Source organism: Mastigoproctus giganteus, chromosome 11 (genome assembly GCF_048544385.1).
Source record: "Mastigoproctus giganteus isolate SK-2022 chromosome 11, ASM4854438v1, whole genome shotgun sequence".
NCBI classification, from domain to species: domain Eukaryota; kingdom Metazoa; phylum Arthropoda; class Arachnida; order Uropygi; family Thelyphonidae; genus Mastigoproctus; species Mastigoproctus giganteus.
Window position 1 is genome coordinate 53,511,146 of NC_143585.1, and position 24,131 is coordinate 53,535,276.

Here is a 24,131-nt window from a genome sequence, read left to right on the forward strand (position 1 = left end):
GTAGGAATTTAGCCATTATTTTGGCTTGGTGGTTCCTTCAGGCGGCTTCCGAGGTGCTGAGGGCTTAATTTTATCAGTCTTGGGTTTATCTTTTTTGGGGAAGAATGGACGCTGTCCCGTGTCCATTTCTTCCTCCGCAAAGAGTTCCAAGACTGAATCTTCGGGTACCTCCTTCTGCTCGACATCCATGTTTTCTTGGGTACTGGGGGTACTTCACCTTTCTTATTCTTTCCTTTCGCAATTGCTTTTGTTACTTGTGGAGCATTAGGAGGTACCGATATAGGAGTGGCAGCTGATTGGTCTTTCTGTGCAGGTTTTTGGGAACTTAAAAGATAACGTGCGATGGGAGTAAATGATTCTTTTGGAGGGATGGACATGTCCGTCTGAGTTCCAATGGAACATCTCCCTGCTACCTTCTGGGCGTAGGTAGGTTTGTTGATGTTGAGAGGTTTAACCGCTTTCCTTGCCTCCTGGTACGATATGTTTAGCTCTGCCTTCAGCCGTTGAATTTCTTTTTCTTCTTTCCACCTCTGGCATGCTCGTGAGTAGGGTGGATGTTCTCCCTCACAATTAATGCAGGTGGGTTTTGCGGCTGAACATGCTGTTGTTTCGTGGTCCTTTGCACCACATCGAGCGCATGCAAGGACTCCACGGCAGGCCATTTGAGAATGTCCATATTTCTGGCATTTAAAACACCGTAAAGGATTTGGAACATATGGACGTACTGGACAGTTGATGTAGCCAGCTTTAATCTCATCAGGAGGTTTGGGCGAGTTAAAAGTCAGGATAATGCTCCTGGTTTTAACAAGTTTCCCATCCCTAAGCGCACTAATTCTTTTCACGGCAATAACTCCCTGTGGTTTCAATTCTAAGCAGATTTCCTCCTCGGTTACGTCGAGAAGGTCCCATTCCGAAATGACACCTCTCGATGAATTGAGTGTTCTATGTGGTGTCACGGTTATGGGTATTCCTCCGATTGATGTTGCACGGAGTAGCTGCTCAGACTGCCTGTCAGTTTTGGTTTCAATTAAGAGGTCTCCAGAACGGAGCCTCTTAACTGATTTGGGTGACCCTGCTAATCCATCTAACCCTTTCTGTATGAAGAAGGGCGACATTTTGCCACCACTGGTTTTTCAGTGGTGGAATGAATAATTAAAAACTTTGGAACAGGCCCTGATGATATTTCTGTTCGCTGCCTCTTTGTAGCAATAATGCTATCAGTATCATTTTCTATAGTTTCAGATAGGGACCGGGTTGGGGCCCCTGAAGAAGTAAGTTTATCAGGATTCATGGAGTTTTTTAAATTGTTCAGTGCCCGGGCTCCCCACCCACCATGGAGCCCAAAGGGACGCCCACTACCCGGCATGCAATAAATGCGCTCGGGAGTGGAACACCAGGGCTACCCAGACCCGCACCGCCGCCAGCCTGAATCCTGTCCCTCGGACCATGAGGGTAGGGGCGTGGCATTGACACGGTTGACCCTCGCAGGCGAGCCTACTAGCCGATTGATCCTAGCCGGGCCTTCCAGGACCACCCGTCTTGTCGAAGCAGGGGCCAAAGTGGTGTATTGAAGCTGGGCCCCTCAACCACCAAGATCCCCCTTTCCAAATTTCCATGGGTCGCAGCGCACGGCAAACACGTCGGATTCCATTGATGTAAGCCTGGAACCTGGGCTGTGGGCGTTGGATCCCAGTGATGCTAGTCTGGAAGTCCGGCAGCATCACTGGGAGGTCCCCTCACCACGTACAGGTGCCCACGTCGAGGGGGGATATAATGATGCAAATGATGATTGTCTTTCAACTTATTATAAAATTATAATGATCCCTCAGGTCAAGGTGTTGAACATGCTCTATTGGCATGCCTATATTATACAATGTTCTCCCTATTCTTGATTGGGAAACATTCTACCTTCTTTATACAATGTTCTCCCTATTCTTGATTGGGAAACATTCTACCTTCTTTATACAATGTTCTCCCTATTCTTAATTGGGAAACATTGAGAGACATGGAGGTCCTTCACATACTAGCATAAGGACAATGCTCTACCGCTCAATGATGTTCTCTTGCTCGGCCACATCTTGACGAACCACACATTCTTACGGAATGTGAATGCTGGGAAGTGAGCTGATATTTCACAATGTTTGGAAAACTTGGCTAATAACTTATCAATTCAGATCTCTGTAGTTTTGAAAATGTCACTAGAATTCAGCGACAACAGCATTTCCATAAAAATACACCATATCAGTAAATGTGAAAGGCATCTTGAAAGTGACAATGGAATGACACTGCTCTGCGCACTATATATGTTTTACCAAGCTGCAGCATTTGATCAAGGTCACAGGGGTGCAAGAATTACAAGAAAATTACATAACTTCATAAATATTCAGAATCAGACCCATGTTCATATCAATTTTTGACTCAAAGCTGCCTGAAATTATGCTATATCTTCATGAATCACTCTGTACAATTGATAGCATTGTGAGTTGACCTGCTGGACCTCTGTATTTTTCCTGGTTGGCATTTTCAAAAATCTATTTCATGATGGGATTTAAACCCAATGGAGAAATGGCATTTGGTCATTACATAATGGATTATCAGTCAGGCCAATTAAAGAGAGGGTATTAAGCTGGTGAACACACAAAAAAAAATCACTTGTGGATTTTGAGCTGGTAGGTAAGTATGTGACCAAAGTTAGAGGTACTTGATTTACCTTATCAAAAAAATTTCTTAAGAGCAGCCCTTATCTATCTAATGTTGTTGGTAAGAAGTATAATGAAAAACGGGCTACTGAGGCCAAATTGTGCTGTTCATAGTTTATTTAAAATAAATAGTATATCTATATATAGATAGCTATTGAATTATATACACCTCTATAGGTCAAAATACATCAAGTATAGTAAGGGTTCTACTATTATTATTATTATTAGTGGCACATGATGCAAGAAAGCAACTTATAAAGCATCAGCCAAAAAAAAGAAAAAATTCTACATCACTATCTTTTTTTAATTTTTTTTTTTTTTTTTAGTTAGTTGTTGGCGCATCGGCTTCTGTGGCCATAATGCACCTCCCAAGGTTTTTGCAGTACTTTGATCCAAGCCCGAGGTGGGATTCGAACCTGCTACCTTTGGGTTGCCAGGCAGGCACTTTACCTACCCGGCCAGCCCGGTCGGCCCTTTTTTTAATAATTTGTCTAGTACCTCCTTGAATTTATTCAGGCTGCCCACTTCAACAACAACAGATGGACCAACTTCAGCCAGCAGGTGGTTTAATGTGTGTTCAAACAGTTAACCGCCCACTGCCTGGAGGCAAACATCTATCCTGCAACCATTCTTCTTCAATTTGAATTTTTGCTCCCTCATGTGCATAGTCTCAGTAAGAGGAAGAATGCCATCAGCATTGAGCTTGCTCAATCCATTTAAAGCCTTAAAAACCTCAATCAGATCACCTCGCATGCTACAATTTGCAAAACTAGAGCCTGTATCAGTATTCCTTCTTTGCATCCATTCCAGCAGATCTACATCCTTCTTAAAATGAGGCCTTCAGACCTGTATCTTCAAGATGCAGCCTAATACAATTGGATAATCATTTCTTTGTCCCTGCTAGCAAAGTTCCTATATATCATAGACAAAACCTCCACAAGCTGTCATGGCAGCCTGTCTGAATTGCTCAGAGAGCTTCATATCTGACTGCAAAATTACCCCCTCAGGTCTTTTTTCATTTCCACTGCCCTGAGTGTAGTACCACACAGTTGGTACGTTACTCTAGGGTTACTGCCACCCATATGCAGTACTTTGCATTTGTCAACATTTAACTTCAGTTGCCTCCTCTCAAGCCCATCAGACTAATTTTTTAAGGTCTTGTTGCAACAACTTACCCTGATTTTTGTCATTAACCATCCTGCCAAACTTATTATCGTCTGCAAGTGTAGACATTAAGCTTGATATACCTTCATTAATAAATATAGAAAACAACAATATGCCCATCACTGAACTGATGGGGGACACCACTAATAACATTATTCCATGAAGAAGAGTAGGTCCATTAATAACCACTCTTTGTCTTCTCCCACTCAACCCTCCCTTTATCCAGAGCAGTAATTTGCCCTTAATGGCACTTTGCTCCAATTTTTATGTGCAACAGTATCAAAAACTTTCCAGAAATCCAAGTATATGATATAAAAATTATTTTTTGCATCCAGTTCCTTTGTTATTGTGTTATAATATTCAATCAAAATGGTCAAACAACACCATCCCTTAACATACATGAATAGGCCTTTACTTATTTTTTTTATTTTTGGGTTCCATATTATCATTAAAGAATATTGCGATTTCCGAAAACACTATATTTATTATAGAGTAAGGTAAGGTACAAATAAATTAAGATACAAAACAGAAGCTTTTGGGCGATGTGCCCCTTCTTCAGATGGAAATATGTTGTATATAGAATATCAATACAAGACTGGGCATGATCACGCGTTAGACAAAATATGTGCGTGCATGAGGTGGATGAACATTATAAAACAATGAATGAGTCACTGGGCAGAATCAGACATGTAGTGTTGAGAATGTAAGGCACTTATGTGAGATGTATGCCAGCATTCGTTGTATTGTAAACAGCTGTCTCCATGATTGGGTGCATGCGCACATCTCTATTGCATTTGAAGACACCACTACATTTGGCTATGTGCAGAGCTTCAAGCCACATGTGTTCGTGTTAGTTATGTGAGGTCACTGATCTTCCCATCCCATTGGGGATCAAGGTTGTGCTATTCAGATCAGTAGTGTTCAGCAACTGCAGAGTGTTCAGAATCAGCAGATCGGAGTGTGTTCTGAGACCTGATCTTGTAGCCTTCTAGTGGTTTCACCCACGTAACAACTACTGCAATCACGACATGTCATTAGATATACAGTACTGCTATGCAGAAAGGAAGGGATTCGTGTTTTCACCTTAGAAATAAATGATCATAATTTTCTGCCTGGAAGTTGTAAACACCTTATACAATAGGCACATAAGACCCTGGAAATGCATTCTGAAATGCCTGGGTAGTAGGGAATGTTGACAGTTGAAGATCACTGTGTTGTTATGAAGTGATAAGGTGGAAATGCATTGTATTTCCAGCTGAAGAAGGGACACATCGCCCTGAAAGCTCCTGTTTTATAGCTTAACTTATTTGCACCCTTATCTTACTCTATAATAAATATAGTGTATTTGGAAGTCGCAATATTCTTTAATGACCATCCCTTAACAAATCCATGTTGTGACTGTATAAGTGCATTCCTATCTAGATGATCCTGCATTACTTCTTAACCCAGAGGCTCACATCTGGTGAGCATGGGCTAGGTACAACCAGGGTCCTGAGCTGGATATCATCATTCTTTATCTTGGTGATTCCCCCTCTCTCTCTCAAATTTTTTTTTTTTTTGGCTGGTGCAGCAAAAGCCTCAGGCTTCCTTGCACCATATAGCTAATAATAATAATAACCAAATACTCCATTATTTTTCCTGGAATGGAAGTAAGCTAACACGGCTGTAATTACTCATATCACCCTTTGATCCTCCTTTCTCTTCTAAATCTAAAGATGCTCTCATAATTATGGTAAGGATTTGCTTACCTTATTTACAGCCTCACTTAATATAATTGGATAGATCCCATCCACTGCCAGGCTTCTTTTTTATGTTGATCTTCAACAATTCCTCTTCTAATTTCCTCTCAGTTATTACAAAATCATTTAGCTCCCTGTTAGATTGTGATGAACTTGAAGAATTCCCCTCAATGAAGAATTCCTTATGCTTGAATTAGACGAAAAATACTTATTTAGTTTTTCAGCAAACTGGGCAGATCATCAACAGTTAAACCATCGTGTATCAGGTGGAAAATGTGACTCAATCCCTTCCTTCTATTGCTAACCTTAGTGAAGACATCTTTGCTTGCCTAACCTCCTTTGTGAATGTGATTACATACTAATTTATATCTGTCATAGGCTTCCATATCACCAGATAATTTATATGCATCCTGAGCATTTTTATTCTCAGTCACAAGTCTCATCAGTTCATCTGACATCCATTTAGGTCTAAGTCTGGAATGGTATTTCTTAGTTGATATTACAAGTCTAGTAGCTTCTACGATTACTTCCCTGAATGATAATGATGCCATCAGCATTTGCTGATGGCAACATCATCAGACTGACCCAATGTATAGAATTTTAAAACTGTCTGATATCACCCTTACTCCAAGGATCAGATCTTGGACATTGTTGTTTCTGATTTTCAAAAATGACATCAACGATGGGATAAAAGACTTGATGTCGAAATTGCAGATGACATCAAGATTGGTAGAGTGCATAAAGTGACAAAGATTGTTTGCAGATTACATAAAGATTGGTACTTAATGATCAGTACTAAGCAGCACTCCTTCAGAATGATTTGAACAGATTGCAAGAATGGTAAGAAAAGTGGCAGCTATTAGCATTAGTTGAGGCATATGATGCAAGAAAGCAAGCTTATACAGCTTCAGACAACAACAACAACAACAAAAAAAAACCCTTCCCATTTCACCCATCTGGTCACTCCAAATGTTTGTCTAGTTCAGCCTTAAATTTATTTAGGCTATCAACTTCCACTACAACAGATGGAAGTCTGTTCCACCAATCAACTACCCACTGGGTTAAGGCAAACTTACACACATCTATTCTACAACTGTCTTTCCTCAATTTGAATCTATACCCCCCTCAGGTTCTTAGTCTGAGTAAGCGGAAGTATTCTGTCAGCATTCAACCTGCTCAAACCATTGAAGGCCTTATACACCTCAATCAGATCACCTCGCAGGTGCCTAGTCTCCAGATGCTGCAATATGCAGAACTTAAGCCTTTCTTCATAAGTGCAACCCCCCTTTGTTCCTCTCACCATTCTAGCAATCTACATCCTTCCTAAAACGAGGCATCCACAGCCCTAACACAGCCCATATATTTACTTGTTCCATGATGACTCCCAGCAGCTCTTGAATCAGTAGCTAGCGCTCTAGGCTGGTGCTCATTACAATAGAAGCAGTGCCAAAATCACTTTTCCCTCTACCTGCAGCTACCATTAATCTTTTATTCTGTGAATCCCCTAATCTAGCAGTTTCCCAACCCACCTAACACTGCCTTGATTGCATCAGCAAATATTCTTGCACCATTTCTATTTAAGTGTATCCCATCCCTGTAGAAGCAGTCTCTCCTGTTAACAAGCACAGACCATGCTTAAAAAAATTCTACCCCGTGACTTGCACAATCTCTCCAAGGCCGAATTGATTGACAAGGCTCTTATCATATACTCCTTCCTATCGTGTCTGGGAATAATTGCAGACACTTTCAAATTTAACCCTAACTCACAACTTTTTTCAGCATTGACCTGTACTTCTTAAATAATTCTGCAGATCTCTTACTCATTAGTGCCAATGAGTAGAACAATATCACCTTTTTGTCCCCTTAAAAGATGATATCTGCCTAAAATGTCATCAACCGTTGCCCCTGGCAGACATACCCCGGTCCTGTTCCACCTATTCTTTTTTCATAATATATTCCCCATCTCCCTGACAATATAGTCACCGAAATATCTAGTTGCTATGGGACCAATGCATTTTGCCTTGGAGATTGCTGCTCTATTGCTTGATGTACAGGAGTGGGCTCTGGCGTTGAGTTGGGCAGTTGAGAGCTTGATGGGCTCCTCATCTTAATTTCTTCAAGGCATTTACCCTACATCTCGAACTCTAATAGACGCTCATCAGAATGCTGAGTTGGCACCTGATTTCTTCAGTCTCTGCACTTGGCACATATAAAAACATCCTCCTTGGCCAAGATCATGTCCTGTTCTAGACAGTTCTGCAAACATTTGACATTTTTCATACTGTTTTAGACTGTGATGCGTTGGAGAATCTGCCACGAGCCATGGCACTGGCTATTCTGTGAATGCTGCTTTAGTCTGGGTCATGATTCCATTAAGTATAATTTAATTTACAATGAACTTTAATAAGATTAATAAATTTTACTGATAATTGATAATACTGTTCTAATCTAACCGATTTCTGGTACAGTGCTACGTATTTCGCTGTCTAGTTTACGGTATTCCATATCGTATAACAATGGCAGCAAGTTACAAACGTAAAATCTACAGACATCAAGTATTAACTTTCAAAATCGTTATCTAAATTCAAAAATAAACCCTGGAGCTTGGCTAGAACTATAAAGCTACTTATAGAAAACAATTTAGTCAATAAAAGAACTAAATATAAATGAAAGCTTAACATTCACCTGAGCTGCAAAAATCTTGATCAACAGTGTAATAAACAAGTTGTAGGGATGTCTCTTGCCGTGTTGACTCGAATTGCGAACCTTATTCACAATTAGAATCGATATAGCAAGAGACCCTCAGCAGTTGAATTGTGAACAATTGTGAACCTCATTTAACCCCGGGAGCTCACATCTGGTGAGTATGGGTTTGGCACACCCAGGGTCCTGAGCTGGATATCATCATTCTTCTCTTTCTTGGTGATTCCCTTCTACTTTTGACTCTCTCTCTCTCAGGGTTACTCGGGAATTTTTTTTTTTTTTTCCCTGGTGCAGCATAAGCCTCAGACTTCATTGCATCATATGGATATTAATAATAATAATAATGATAATAATAATCACAATTCGAGTGTTGAGTATAGATCTTCTGTAACTTCTTCCTATTATAAGATGTAGAGAGTATGAATTAGCATTAGCAGACGCATATGATGCAAGAAAACAAGCTTATACAGCATCAGCAGCAAAAAAAAAAAAAAAAATTCCATTTCAGCCATCCATTTGCTCCAAACGTTTGTCTATTTCTCCTTAACGACCAATGGAAGTTTGTTCTAGCAATAACCCACCCGCTGGCTAAAGGAAAATTTCCACACATCTATTCTACAACTGTCTTCCTCAATTTGAATTGCGCCTCCGTAGCCAGGTGGGAAGGAGCAGCAGTGCGTAGCACATGCTTCTTGATTAGACCGGGGTTCAAGCCTGTCACCACCAAATACGGAGGATGCGGAAAGGTCAGGGAACGACCACCGCGTATCCCGGAGCAATATGGCCTTAGTTGCTAATGCTCCAAATAACAAACATCAATTTGAATTTATGTCCCTCGGGCAATTAATCTGTGCAAGAGGAAGAATTCCATTAGCATTGAGCTTGCTCAAACTATTCAAAGCCTCAGTCTGACCATATAACAGGTGTCTAGTATCCAGATGCTGCAATTTGCAGAAATTAAGCCATTCTTGGTAAGAGCAACTTTGTTCCCCTCTTCTGTACTCGTTCCAGAGTTCTACATCCTTCCTAAAATGAGGCCTCCAGATCTGCATGCAGTACTTAAAGTGTGGTCTGCACTGCTAAGAAAACTTCATATTTGACTGCACAATTACCCCCAAGTCTTTTTCATTCTCCACTATCCTGAGTTTAGTACTGCTCAGTTGGTAGTTTGGAGTTACTGCTACCCATATACAGTACTTTGCATTTGTCAATATTAAACTTCAGTTGTCCCCTATCAGCCCATCTGCCCAGCTTTTCTACATCCTGTTGCAGTAGCGTACTGTCATTAACAACCCTGCCAACCATTGTATCATCTGCAAACTACAACATTAAGCCTGATATACTGCCCTCAATATCATTGATAAATATAGAAAACAATGGGCTCAACCGAACCCTGTGGAACTCCACTAATAACATTAATCCATGAAGAGCAAATATCCATTGATTACCACTCTGTCTTTTCCCAATCAACCATCCCTTTATCCACAGCAGCAAATTATCCTTAATGCCATACAGCTCCAATTTACAGCAGTCTTCCATGTGCAACAGTATCAAAAAAAAAAAAAAAAGCTTTCCTGAAATCCGAGTATATGATATCAAAATTGTTTTCATCCAGCTCCTTTGTGAACACATCTTAGTACCCAGTCAAACTAATCAGACAAGACTATCCCTTTACAAACCCATGCTGTGTCCGTTGTTGTGGTATTTTCTGGCGAAAAGGCTACTTAGGCCTCATTTTACCTCCCAAATTAATTGAGTTCACTAATGAGAACTTCCGGGTGAGCAGTTTGAAACAGTCATACATTTGAATTTGTTTTAAATAGAGAAAGGATTCATAGAGATTTGCTTCTTTACCTATGATGCTGTTGAAAGACAGAGGTTGTTGTAGATCTGAAATTAAACTAAAGATGTTAATTGGGCATTGCTGAACAAGATATATTCAAGGAGTATATGTTTTTCTGTAAGTCGTTGCGAGAAGTGTGTACACTGCGGGGGATCATTTCTTGTAAGCAGGTAGAGATATGTGATGTGTGTATAACCTGTTCAGGTTCTGGCTAAGATTACTTCTTATTTTCTATTTTTACGAAGGCTAGATGTCCATACTTGTGGTTCGGGTTTTAGTTCCAATAGCTTGTTATTTGTTTGCATTTTCCACAGAAGTGTCCATTATTCCATACATCTCCATGCATTGGGTCTGTAATCAGAATATGGGACTAGATCATTTGTTGAGGCTATGCTGGAGGGATGCTTTGCAGTGTCATCTGCATGTTCATTTCCTGGTATACCACTGTGACCTGGGATCCAAGAGAAGACAACAGTTTCCTGGTTCTCACGAAGACATATCAGCTCATGTTTTATGAGGTTTAATAAAGGAGTGCAAGGTGTGGAGCTCCACAGTATAACTGCTGCATTCGGCTGGAAGTGACACTGAGAAAGTTGTATTCGGGAAGACAGCCACTGCACCTACTTGTCTCTCAGACTTTGAACCATCACCGTAGATCTTAGTAAAGTGGGGATACTTTTGTGTGTGAGCAAAATGCAGTTGTTGAATGTTAATATTTGCTATAGAATCTTTACCCCATTGCTCAAAGCATTCATCAAAATAAAGTGTGAAGGTAGGCCGAGTGGGATCTGGATTTTTTTGATTCTCTGAAGATATTATCAAATTGAATGTTTCAGCTTTCTGTTAGATTCTGCAGTCTGATACCAGTAAGTCGAATTGTTTTGGGTTTTTTTTTTTTTTTTGCATAGTGAGTTTTCCACTGAGGATCATCCAGTAGTGACCTAATAGGATGAGTAGGCGGGCTTTCAATTTTAGCTGAGTAATTCGTCAACAACGTCTTTCTTCTGAAGCTAAGTGGATGCTCTTGAGCCTCAACATAAAGACTTTGAACTGGTGATATTCTGTATGCACCTAGAGCTATCCTAAGAGAAGAATGTTGGATGGGCACAAGATGGGCCAAGATACTCTCCCTAGCCGAGTCATAATCAAGTGCTCCGTAATCTAGCCGAGATATAATTAGGGACTTATATAAGTGGAGCAGACCATAGCGATCGGCACCCTAAGATGTACTGGAGATAACCTGGAGTATATTCATTTTATTTGTGCAAGTGGTTCTTAGACATTGCATGTGCTCCTGTAAGTTTAACTTCTTATCAAACATTAGCCCTAGGAGGCAAATACTGTTCATAATTGGTAGGGGATGAGTGGCCAAGTGAAACTCAGGTTCAGGATGCATTCTGCACTTGGTGCAGAAATATATGACTGTAGATTTTTGGCTTGACAGTTTGTATCCATTTTGTGCCATTCATAATTCAATGCATATTTGTCGATTCCTCTACAAATATGCATTGAATTGAATTTAATCTACAAATATGCATTTATTAATGCATATTTGTAGATTCCTCTCAATAGAGTTCATATTCTGGGAATGGCAGGATATGGTAAGATCGCCTGCAGAGAGATACAAGTCAACAGTGTTTGGAATTCTGTTTGTGAAGTATTTTATTCTTATTGCAAACAGAATGGTTTCTAAGAACAGAGCCTCATGGGACTCCTTCTTCTTGTGTATCTGTTTAAGATAAAACCCGCCAGTCAGTGGCGTAGCTAAGTTTTTTGGACCCTTAGGCAAGAAATCATTTTGGGCCCCTTGTTTTTATTAAAATAAATTTAAATTAGGTATGATATAAAAAAAAAATGTTGAATCATTTTAATAACATAAATATGCATTTTATTTAAGATTTCTTTATAATTTTACAAACATCAAAAGCATGAAAATTAATATTAGAATATACTACTTATTAAATACAATTTGACAAACAAAAAAAAAATTATACTATAACTAATTTACGAAAAAAGTTAAAATGTTACTTTTGGCACTTTTACATTTGCAAAATCATTAATAAAATTCACTTTACTGGCATATTTATGCTCAATAGCCAACATTGCAAGATTGCATAGTTTACTTTGACTAATAGCATTTCTTTTATAATTTTTTATTAATTCATAATTTACTAAATTATCTTCTTTCGGCAAAGGTAGCTGGCAGGGTAAAAAATAACATAAATAAAGTAAAAATTTCTGAAAAGTCAAATAAAAAATTGTCTGATAGACATGTTTGTTGATAAATCTTGTTTAATAAGTGTGATTATATTACAATATTGAATCGGCAATTTGGGAGAGAGTACAGATGAATACTTTTTATGAGATTTCACACACTTAATTTATCAGCATTTGACATATTAATTATTTTTTTCTGTTCTGGTATTGCAAAATAATTTTTTACTCTTAGCTACCCTAACATAGCCCATATGTTTACTTGTACCACAATGACTCCCAGCAGTCTCTGAAATCCTCTGCATCTTCTTTTCCAGGCTGCTGCTTATTCCAATAGAAGCAGCATAGTCCAAGTACTTAATTTGGAAAGATCTGTGCCGAAGGAAGCTTTGAATAAAATATGGTAAAGGGCCTCTCATATGAATAAAATGGAGATCTCTTAGGAAGCCATAGGACCATATCGTATCAAAGATCTTTCTGTATTGAGGAATATCATGATGAGATGTTGATTTCTGATGAATGCATTTCTTATGTTTGATTTGGCTTTTGCCATGAGGGCTAGGGAAGAGCTATTCTTTCGAAAGCCAAACTGATTATGTTTTGGGATTCTAGGTACCAGGTGAGTCGATGGTGAACCATTTTTTCCAAAGTTTTACTCAGGCAGCTGGTTAGAGAAATCGGTCTATAGTTTTTAGGAATCGAATGATCTTTTCCAGGTTTAGGTATGGCTATTACATAAGAATGTCGCCAGATAGTGGGGAATATATGTTCTGAGAATATCCTGCTGAAAAAGTTTTGCAATGACAATAGTGATTTCTGATTGGGGTATTGAAGAATTATATTGTAGATTCCATCAGGGCCAGGAGAGGTATTTCTTGAGGTATATATAGATTCTTCCAGTTGAGATAGTGTAAATGGTTGGGTAAAGGACATGAAATTTTGAAGTTCAGTGTCCCTTTCTCAGCATCAGCTTTAATATTTTGAAAAGACGGTTGATATGCAATTGAGGTGGACAATTAACAAAACATAGTTTCCAAAGTATTGGCAATTCCCTCAGCAGATGAGATCATCTTCCCATTCCAATTAATAATAGGAGAAGATAACAGATGATATTTACTGTTTAGTTTCTTTATTTTTTCCCAGATTATTTGAGTATCAGTATCTTTGTTGATTGGGGAGGCAAATTTTATCCAGGAGTTTTTTTTCGCCTTCCGCCAGATATATAAAAGCTTTGGCTCTCAGTCTCTTAAGTTAATAATGTAGACAGTGATGGGATATTTGCGAAAGGTTTTCCATGCTACGTTTTTTTCTCTTTTTGCTTTGTTACAATCACCATTCCACCAGTGGTTGGAATGGCAATGGTTTCTTATTTGAGACTGTGGGATGGTGGCTGCAAGTATCTGCATTGTGATATGATTGGTGACAGTATGAATAGCAGAAGGCTCTATGATGTCATCATCAAAAGATATATGACTGGTAAATATTGTCCACTTTGTTTTGGAGAATTTCCATTTTGTTTTTGTTTCTGTTTGTTTGGAATGGGTGGTTTGAATACTACAGATCAGTGGATAGTGGTCACTGTTTAGAGGATTGTCATGTACTGCCCACTCTATAGTTGGGAAGAGAATCGGAGATAAAAATGAGAGATCTATTGCACTGATTGATCCAGTAGGAAAACAGATGTAACTGGGTAAGTCAGTATTGAATAGTGCAAATTCTCTTGGTCAAGTAACATTTCAATAAGTTCACTATGTCTGTCTGAGACCCGAGAACCCCATAATGGATGATGTCAATAAAATATCCCAGTAAACAAATAGGAGATGGTAATTGAGATATAATATTTACCAATTGCTGAATTGTACATGATTGGTTCAGTGGAAGATAAATTGAGACCAGTGTCAATGTAATACCGATTACTATATAGGCGGCAGCAGCAGCAGCTTCCAGTTGCGTTTGCAATGGAATGAGTCTGGTGGGGACGCGCGAGTCCACGAGTACGGCTACTCCTCCACGGGGCCCGTTAGTATCAGATCGATCTTGTCTGAAGATAGCATAATTTTTGACAGAAACGTATATTTTTGTTGTTAAATTCGTTTCTTGTAAGCATATGGCAGCAGGATTGTAATGGTGAATTAGTTCATAGATAGCATCAATATTGCTGCAAAACCTTTGGCAATTCCATTGTATGATTTGTTTGATTATTTGGTTGTGTGAGCGGAAGATGAGTCTGTCACTTTTTATGAGTGGCTTGCTCATATCTCTCGAGTTTTGATTTTTCTTTTCTTGAAAAATTTGGGCATCCTGAATCATTGCTTTCTTCCATATCATCATCTGCATGTATTTCCAGCAGATCTTCCGAGTTGGTGGTATAGTCTGTGTCCATGCTTGATAGGTAAAATTGCTTCAACTCAACCTGATCTGATTTTTGCATCTTCACTGCTTGACAATGGGCAAGTCTCTGGGATGGAACTGTCAGTGGTGTATTACTGCATTGGTCTACTACCTTTGGTGGAGATGAATCCTGGACAGAGAGGACAGATCGAGCTCAGTCTGAGATCGATGTGTTCGGATGGATGGACACTTCTGCCTGACATGTTACTGAATGGTGATTGTAAGTAGGAGAAGCATAAGTACATTTTGGTATTCTTAATTTTACTTTTTTTCTTGCCTTTTGGTAGAAACCTTATTTTCAATTTTATATTTTTGTATTTTTCCCCAACTTCTAGAGGTCACAGTCTTTGGAGTATGCCGGGATGGTTACCGTTGCAATTAGGACATTGTGGAGTTGGTGCCTTACATTCTCTTTGTGTAGGAGTTTTACACCCACAGTTTGCACACGTTGCGTCTCCACGGCATGCTGTCTAGGAATGGCCAAATTTCTGGCATTTAAAACATCTTAAGGGGTTTGGATATATGGCTGAACGTGACAGTTTAAATGTCCTGCCTTGACTAAACCTGGTAGGTTCGGAGAACTGTTTGATGAATTTGAGGTATTGCTCAAAACATCAAAGGCAGATATTGTTGGGATATCAGAGACGTGGTGTCACACAGATATAAGTAATGCGGAACTGGAATTTCGGGAATACAATGTGTATAGAAAGGATAGACAGGACAGGACAGGAGGGGAGGAGGGGTTATGCTATTAGTTAAGAAACACAAAGTCCAAGGAAGTGAAGCCAGTCGACATCGATGGACAGGGCAGTGTCGAGTCAGTTTGGTGTGACATAAGCATAGGGAAATCAAAATTGAGAGTAGGAGTGTGCTATAGGCCTAATGACTCTGATGAGTATAATAAGATATTGTACAGGGAAATAGAGTGGGCCAGTAAATCAGAGAGTCTTATAGTGGGGGATTTTAATTTCCCAGATATTGACTGGAATTTGTGGGTTGGTCACTCGCACACTAGCAAGGCTTTTGTGAATTTATTGGATGATTGTTTTCTACATCAGGCTTTACATACCAACTAAGAAATATTGTTCGTGAGGCAACAAGAGGGAGCAATACTCTTGATCTGATTATCAGTAGTGATTCTTCATGCATTAAGAATCTGCAGATAAATGAACCACTAGGTGGCAGTGATCACAGTGTGTTGAAGTGGGATTTACTCAAGGAGGTAACTACCATCAGAGGTAAAGGGAAGGGTTTTTGTTTTCGTAAAGGTGACTGTGATGGTCTGAGACAGTATTTAAATTCTATACAGTGGGACCAACTGATGATGTTACCAACAGCAAACTCAAAATGGGAAGCTTTCAAGGAACTAATCTTGGAGGCTACCAGGCTTTACATACCAACTAAGAAATATTGTTCAAGGTTTAGGCCTACATGGTTGTCAGATGAACTAATGAGACATGTGGCAGAGAAGAAAAATGCATGGGATACATACAAATTAATGGGTGACATGGAAGCCTATGATAGATATAAGTTGGTCTGTAACCAAGTCACAAAGGAGATTAGGCAGGCAAAGGCAGACTACGAAAAATCCTTGGCAAAGGATGCAAAGAAAAACAGAAAAGAGTTTTATACATATTTAAACTCAAGAAGGAAAGGGATGAATCAGATTGGTCCACTGGATATTGATGGTTCAACAGTTGAGGATCCTGCTCAGGTGGCTAACAATCTAAACGAGTATTTTGCATCTACATTCACGCATGAGGAGTTATTCAGGAAGGAGAATGATGTAGGTAAAGTAAACATTGGCAGTGAGCTGGATGATTTTGTAATAACTGAGAGGAAAGTGGAGGAGAGATTGTTGAGGATAAACATAAAAAAGGTACCTGGGTGGATGGGATCTATCTAGTTATATTAAAGAAAGCAGCAAAGGAAGTAAGCAAACCCCTACCCATAATTATGAGAGCTTCTCTGGACTCAGGGGAGGTACCCATAGACTGGAGATGTGCAAATGTAACCCCAATTCACAAAGGAGGATCAAAGGCTGACACAAGTAATTATAGACCTGTTAGTTTAACTTCTGTTCCAGGTAAATTAACGGAGGCACTGGTTAAAGAAGCACTGCAGGATCATCTAGACAAGAATTCAGTTATAGCTCAGACGCAGCATGGTTTTGTTAAGGGCAGGTCTTGCCTGACCAATTTGATTGGATACTATGATGTAGTCACAAAAGAACTGGATGCAGGGAATAACTTTGATATTATATATATGGATCTTTGAAAGGCTTTTGATACTGTTGCACATGGAAGACTGCTGCACAAATTGGAGCAGTGTGGCATTGGAGGCAAATTGCTGCTATGGATAAGGGGATGGTTGAGTGGCAGAAGACAGAGAGTGGTAATCAATGGACACTGCTCAACGTGGACTAATGTTATTAGTGGAGTTCCTCAGGGTTCAGTGTTGGGTCCGTTGTTGTTTTCGGTGTTTACGAATGATATTGATGATGGGATATCAAGTTTAATGTCCAAGTGTGCATATGATACAAAGGTTGGCAGGATTGTTAAGGACACTACTGACGCTATGCTGCTGCAACAGGATCTGGAAAGGTTGAACAGATGGGCTGAGAGGTGGCAAATGAAGTTTAACATTGACAAATGTAAAGTACTACATATGGGAAACAGTAACCCCTAGAGCAACGTATCAACTCTGCGGTACTACACTGACAGTGGTGGAGAATGAAAAGGACCTGGGGGTAATTGTGCAGGCAGATATGAAGTTCTCTGAGCAGTGCAGACGAGCTGCAAGAGTAGCTCATGGTGTCTTGTCAATGATATACAGGAATTTTTCTAGCAGGGATAAGGAGGTGATTATTCCCTTGTATAAGGCAATGGTTAGGCCACATCTTGAGTACTGTATACAGGTCTGGAGGCCTCATTTCAAGAAGGATATGGAGCTGCTGGAACGAGTGCACAGAAGGGCAACAAGATTAGTGAATGGAACAAAGGTTTGCTCTTACGAAGAAAGGCTTAAGTTTTGCAAATTACAGTCTGGAGACTAGGCACCGGCGAGGTGATCTGATAGAGGTGTATAAGGCTTTGAATGGTTTGAGCATGCTCAATGCCAATGGGATTCTTCAACTTGCTCAGAATAATCACCTCAGAGGGCATAAATTCAAATTGAGGAAGGATGGATGTCGAATAGATGTGCAGAAATTTGCCTTTGGCCAGCGGGTGGTTGGTTGGTGGAACCGACTTCCATCACTTGTTGTTGAAGTTGATAGCCTAAACAAATTTAAAGCTCAACTGGACAGGTATTTCGAACGAACGGAGGGGTGAAATGGGAGTGGTGTGTGTGTGTTTTTTTTTTTTTTTTTTTTTTTGGCTGATGCTGAATAAGCTTGCTTTCTTGCATCATATGCCTCTGCTAATGCTAACTGAAAGTTAAAATTACTCCGGGTAGTGACTAAACTGCCACCTTTTCAGATCATGATCTTTTTTGCCTGAGTGACTTTTTGATATTTAGGTTCCTTGAGTATTTCGTCTTCAGAAACATTCAATGAATCCCATTCAGTGATCACTCCCTTTGTAAAATTGAGAGTAGCGTGTGGTGTGATTTGAACTGGGGTTACACTCAACGATGTCATACATAATAATAGTTCAGAGTTTCGAGGATTGGTGGACTCTATAAACAAATCTCGAGATTAGAGGTATTTCACCATTTCTGGTGAACCCACGGCATGTTTGAGGCATCTCAGAATAATAAAGGGGGAAAGGAATTATCAAGAATGTAGGTAATTCCTGCCTACCAGTGTTTTTCTTCATTTTCTTTTAGAGAGAAATCATGGTCAGTGTCATGATTGTGATTTGGTAGAGAGTTCATTTTCATTAGTTTCCATCTCTTCTCCTTTTAGTCTTGATGGATGTCTTTTCCCCCAGGTTAGCGGCCCTGTCACATGGAGGCAGGAGCAGTGCCACCAGTGACCAAGGGTTTGTTGAAGTAAGTAGAGAGTTAGTAATAAATAAATAATTTTTCTGTTTATACTCTGGCACAACAACCAAGTCAGTAGAGTTTACAATAAATCGTCAATACAAATATTTATCGTATTTAGTAATCATGGGCTTGAACCCCGGTCCACTCAAGGAAAGTGTGCTATGCGCTCTCGCTCCTGACCACTAGGCTACATCAGACCTTCTATATATTCTATATAATGAATATATAGAATAAAAAAAAGAAAGGTGGATTTCCTTTCTTGGTTTTTACTTTTGACCTTTAAAGTAAACAAAAGAACAGGTTACACTAGAAATGAAGAAAAGTTATATATCACTTTGGGAGAGAACTCTATATTTGCAAGAAGAAAATTTCTTATCACTTGGGGCAATGCTGTGTCTGAACTATAACTGTAGTCTTGTAATGATAATCCTGCAATGCTTCTTTAACCAGTGATTCCATTATTTTCCATGGAACAGAAGTCAAACTAACAGGTCTGTAATTACTTGTGACACCCTTTGTGAATTGGGGATATATGGCACAACTCCAGTCTGTGGGGACCTTTCCTGAATCCAAGGATGCTCTCATAATTATGACTGAGGGTTTGTTTACTTCCTTTGCAGTCTCCTTTAATATAATTGGATAGATCCCATCCAACCCAGGTGCCTTTCTTATGTTTAATTTGAACAGTTTCTCTTCCACTTTGCTCTCAGTTATTAAAGTTATTTAGCTCCCTGTTAGAGTTTGATGAACTTCTAGCCTCCAACTCCCGACAGAATTCCTCATGTGTAAATATAGATGCAAAATACTCATTTAGTTTGTCAGGATTATCAACAATTGAACAGGATTATCAACAATTGAACCAATGATTTTAGCATTACTAAAGGCATATGAGGAAGCCAGCTTATACAGTATTCAGAAAAAAAAAAAAAAAAAAAACACTTCTCATTTCACCCATCCATTTACTCCAAATATTTGTTTACTTCTGCCTTGAAATTATTTCAGCTGTCAAACTTCTACGACATCAGATGGAAGATTGTTCCAGCAACGAACGATACTCTGGTTAAAGGCAAACTTCCAAACATCTACAATTGTCTTTCCTCAATTTGAATGTATGTCCACTCAGGCGATTAATCTGGGCAAGAGGCAGATTCCCATCAGCACTGAGCTTGCTCAAACCATTCAAGGCCTCGTACACCTCAACCGGATCACCTCGCAGATGCCCAGTCACCAGACACGGTAATTTGCAAACCTTAAACCTTTCTTCGTAAGAGCAACCGTGTGTTTCATTCACTACTCTTATTACCCTCCTCTGTACTCGTTCCAGAAACTTTACATCCTTCCTAAAATGACGCCTCCAGACCTGTATATAGTAGTCAAGGTGTTGCCTGACCATTGCTTTTACAATGGAATAATAACTTCCTTATCCCTGCTAGAAAAATTCCTGTATATCGCTGACAATACACCTTGAGCGACTCTAGCAGACTGTCTGCACTGCTTAGAGAATTTTACATCTGACTGCACAATTATCCCCAGGTCCTTTTCATTCTCTATCAACTTGAGTGTAGTACCACACAATAGTTGGTATGTTACCCTGTGGTTACTGCTACCAATATGCAATTCCTTGCATTTGTCAATTAAACTTCAGGTTCTCATTTGCCATTGTTGTCAGGCGCCTCCTGACAGGAGCAAAAAGTGCGTAGCACACGCTTCTTGATTAGACCGAGGTTTGAGCCCGTCACCACCAAATACAGAGGATGCGGGAAGGTCAGGGATTGACCACCGCATATCCTCGAAGCAATATGGCCTTAGTTGCTAATGCTCCTAAAAACCAAATAACAACAGCCATTGTTGTCACCAGGCGCTTCCAGGCACTCTTTTTGCTCTTGCGAATTTTATCTGTGTATTGGTTCCTGGCTTCCCTATACCTTTATTTCAAGACTTCAACCTCATTCTCTGGCCAGGTCCTGTGTGCCTGCTGGAAATCCTTTCTTCGTTTTGTAACTTCCTTTCGGAGTGTCTGGATCTCCTGATTCCATCAGGACACCATGCCAGGTGTGGGATTTTTCTTCCTAATTGCCATCTGAGCTACACTGGTAATGAATTCTGTAACTGTTCTTTGGTGGTGATCTGAGTCTAATTCAGTCTCCTGTTCCTGTGGGCTACCAGATGTAGCTGATTCCAATTGCTGCGCAAAGAGGTCCCAGTTTGCTTTAGCAATCGTGAATCTATGTTGCAACTGATGATCGGTACTGTTGTTAGCGTTCTTGTAATCCTGTAGGTGATTACCCGGTAGTCAGAGGTCATCCACGTGTTTTCCACCTTCCAGCCAGGGCAGTGTGCAGCCATGTTTGTTGTAGCAAGGGACATGTCGATAGTTGCCTCCCAGAGCATGTTTCAGAACGTCGGGAGGTGGTGCGGTTTGTTTAACACGGTGAATCTTGATCTGGCTAGGAAATCCTCCAGGAGTTGTCCATTATGGTTTGTTTGTTTTGTTTGTTATTTGGTTTTTAGAAGCATTAGCAACTAAGGCCATATTGCTCTGGGATATGCGGTAGTCATTCCCTGACCTTTCCGCATCCTCCGTATTTGGTGGTGACGGGCTCAAACCCCGGTCTAATCAAGAAGCGTGTGCTATGCACTGCTGCTCCTTCCCACCTGGCTACCGAGTCACCATCCATTATGGGTTCCCCCTCCTGTTCTGTGTTGTGCTATGCCACATGGGTGAATGACAGTTGTGTATGCACGGGATTGGTGCCAATTCGCACAATGAGGATTTTAGTAGACCCAGGTTGGAAAACGTGCCTGGGATGGGCGCCAGGAAGCAGCTGCCCAAGGGTGATTGCTTCTTGGTGGTGAGGTGGCCTGAATATAATGTTCAGGCCACCTGTAATATTCATAAAGTACATGTTTGATTATAATTCTAGGTGAAGTTGGAGAGTCTTGGGGGCCAACATAGAACAGAAACAAAGATGAAGATGTAAACGTTGTTCATATTCAGGCAAGTAAAAAAGTTCTGAGAAATTGATATCATCTCTAAGTATATGGGTTAGTTGCAGAGATTTTTGTAAGTTAAGCTGTGATTTTAAACATGCAATTCTAACTGAATGGTAATGTACGCACTCAATGAGAATATGCTTCACGGTAAGTAGGGAGCTACAGTGTAAGCAAAGTAGGGGGATCTTCTCCTAGCAGTAAAAAGAGGTGTATTAGATGTGTATGGCCAATTTGTGCTCTTGCAAGCACAACCTCTTCATGCCTGTTTAATCTGAACTGGATCTCCACAACTGTGGATTCTGTTTTATCTCAAGAAGCTTGTTTCCTGTCTGGTTATGCCACATTTCAGACCGCATCTCAGTACATATTCGTCGTATGATTGGTTTGAAATCAGAGTAAGGAACTGGGATGGAATCAAAGCCAAGCAGGCTCTTTGCTACTTCGTCTGCACACTCATTTCTGGAATTCCAACGTGGCTGGGCATCCAGCAAAATTTGACAGTCAGCCTGTTTTCATCGAGGTTACATAACTGTGATTTGATTTGTGTGAGAAGTGGATGGGAGTTTTGTGATTTATTCTGTAAGGCACTGAATGCACTTAAAGAGTCTGTATATAACCCCATGGGCTCTCATCTGGTGAGTATGGGGCTTGGCACACCCAGGGTCCTGAGCTGGATATCATCATTCTTCTCTCTTGGTGATTCCCTTTTACTTCTGACTCTCTCTCTCAGGGTAATTTAGAATTTTTTTTTTTGGCTGATACAGCATAAGCCTCAGGCTTCCTTGCACCATATAGCTAATAATAATAATACGACCTGGGTATTCGAAAGGTCATTAAGGAGATTCAAAGCCATTTTTATTGCATAGAGTTCAGATGTAAAAACAATTCAATTGGTAACTGGACAGAGACAGCAGATGTAGGAAGGATCACTGCAGTTCCTACGGTTATGTCAGTGTTTGAGCTGTCTGTGTATACATGAAGACTGAGCATTGGCCAATATATGCGCCTCATGTAACTGTCTTAAGATTTTGATTTGATAGGGAGTATTTTCCCCACTGAAGAAAGGAGTTGTATACATTGCCCATGGTGCTTGTACTGCATCTGCAGCATGAGGTATATTTCCAGGATAGACGTTCCAGCATTGCATTAGCTCCTGTAGCCAGATGCCAGCAGATTTGTTTTCATTGGGTTTATTTTTACATAAGTTTGCCCATTGAGGTTCAAAGAGATATGTCCAGATGGGGTGAGAAGGGATGCTACGTAATTTGCCCAAATAACTAAGAAGCAATACTTTTCTTCTAAGATGTAGTGGAGGTTCATTGGCATCAATATACAGACTTTGCACTGGGGATGTCTTAAAGACTCCTAAAGCAATCCTGAGAGCACTATGCTGCACTGGATTGAGCCAAGCCAATGCAGTCTTCTCTGCAGAATCATAAACTGGGGCTACATAGTCTAGATGAGATCTTATCAAGGTTCGATACAGGTGTAAAAGTGTGAAGCGATCGACTCCCCATGTCATAGATGAGATAACTTTAAGGATATTCATCTTTTTCGTGCACTGAGTTCGCATTTGCATTACATGCGCCTGAAAGTTAAGTTTAGTGTTGAGTACTAGGCTCAAGAACCAGATATTTTTGCTAAGTGCTATTGGCTGAGTTCCTAACCTTAGCTCAGGATCTGGATGGAGATGACATTTTTTGTAAAAGTGGATAGCAATTGTTTTTGTTGCAGAGAGGCGATAGCCATTGTGAATGCCCACGATTCTATTTTATTTATTGAGCACTACAGTTGATGCTCGATGGAGTGCATATTTTGTGAGTGGCAAGATATTGAAAGGTTGTCTACATATAGATGTGTCATTAGCTGGAATAGTCTCTGTTGCATTGTTTAGCCGAACTGCAAAGAGTGTTGCACTAAGTACTGATCCTTATGGGACCCCCTCTTCTTGGAAAACTGTTTGGGATAGTGAATTGCAGTAGCACACCTGAAAGGTTCTATTTTGGAGAAAGCTCTGTATGATTAATGGTAGCTGACCCCATAGTCCTGTGGCATAGAGATTTTGAAGAAATGCCATAGCACCAGGTTGTATCAAAGTCAATGTCCAGGCAGACAATGACAAGATGTTCTTTATGGATAAAAGCATTCTGTACGTTGGATTCTGCCTTGATAAGGTCTAGAGTTGACTGATTTTTCTTAAAGCCATATTGGCTGTTGTTCATTCCCAAATGAGATTTTAGGTACCATACTAATCGAGCATGGATCATTTTTTCAAATGTCTTACCAAGGCAACTGCTAAGAGATATTGGCCGATAGTTTCATGGAGCTTACTGATACTTTCCGGGTTTAGGAAAAGCTAGGACTATTGAGTGGCGCCAAGAATGAGGGAAGTAACCT

The 24,131-nt window shown here is 40.0% G+C and overlaps 1 protein-coding gene across 1 annotated transcript in view; it reads left to right on the forward strand.

Moving 5' to 3' along the window:
- LOC150078015 (sodium- and chloride-dependent GABA transporter 1-like) overlaps window positions 1-21,721 on the forward strand; it is a 175,419-nt gene extending 153,698 nt beyond the window's left edge. Inside the window, exon 7 of the mRNA XM_090384431.1 lies at window positions 21,665-21,721. Within this exon, the coding sequence (XP_090240557.1) occupies window positions 21,665-21,721 (57 nt within the window). The remainder of the gene's footprint in view (window positions 1-21,664) is intronic.
- Window positions 21,722-24,131: the final 2,410 nt, after the last annotated feature.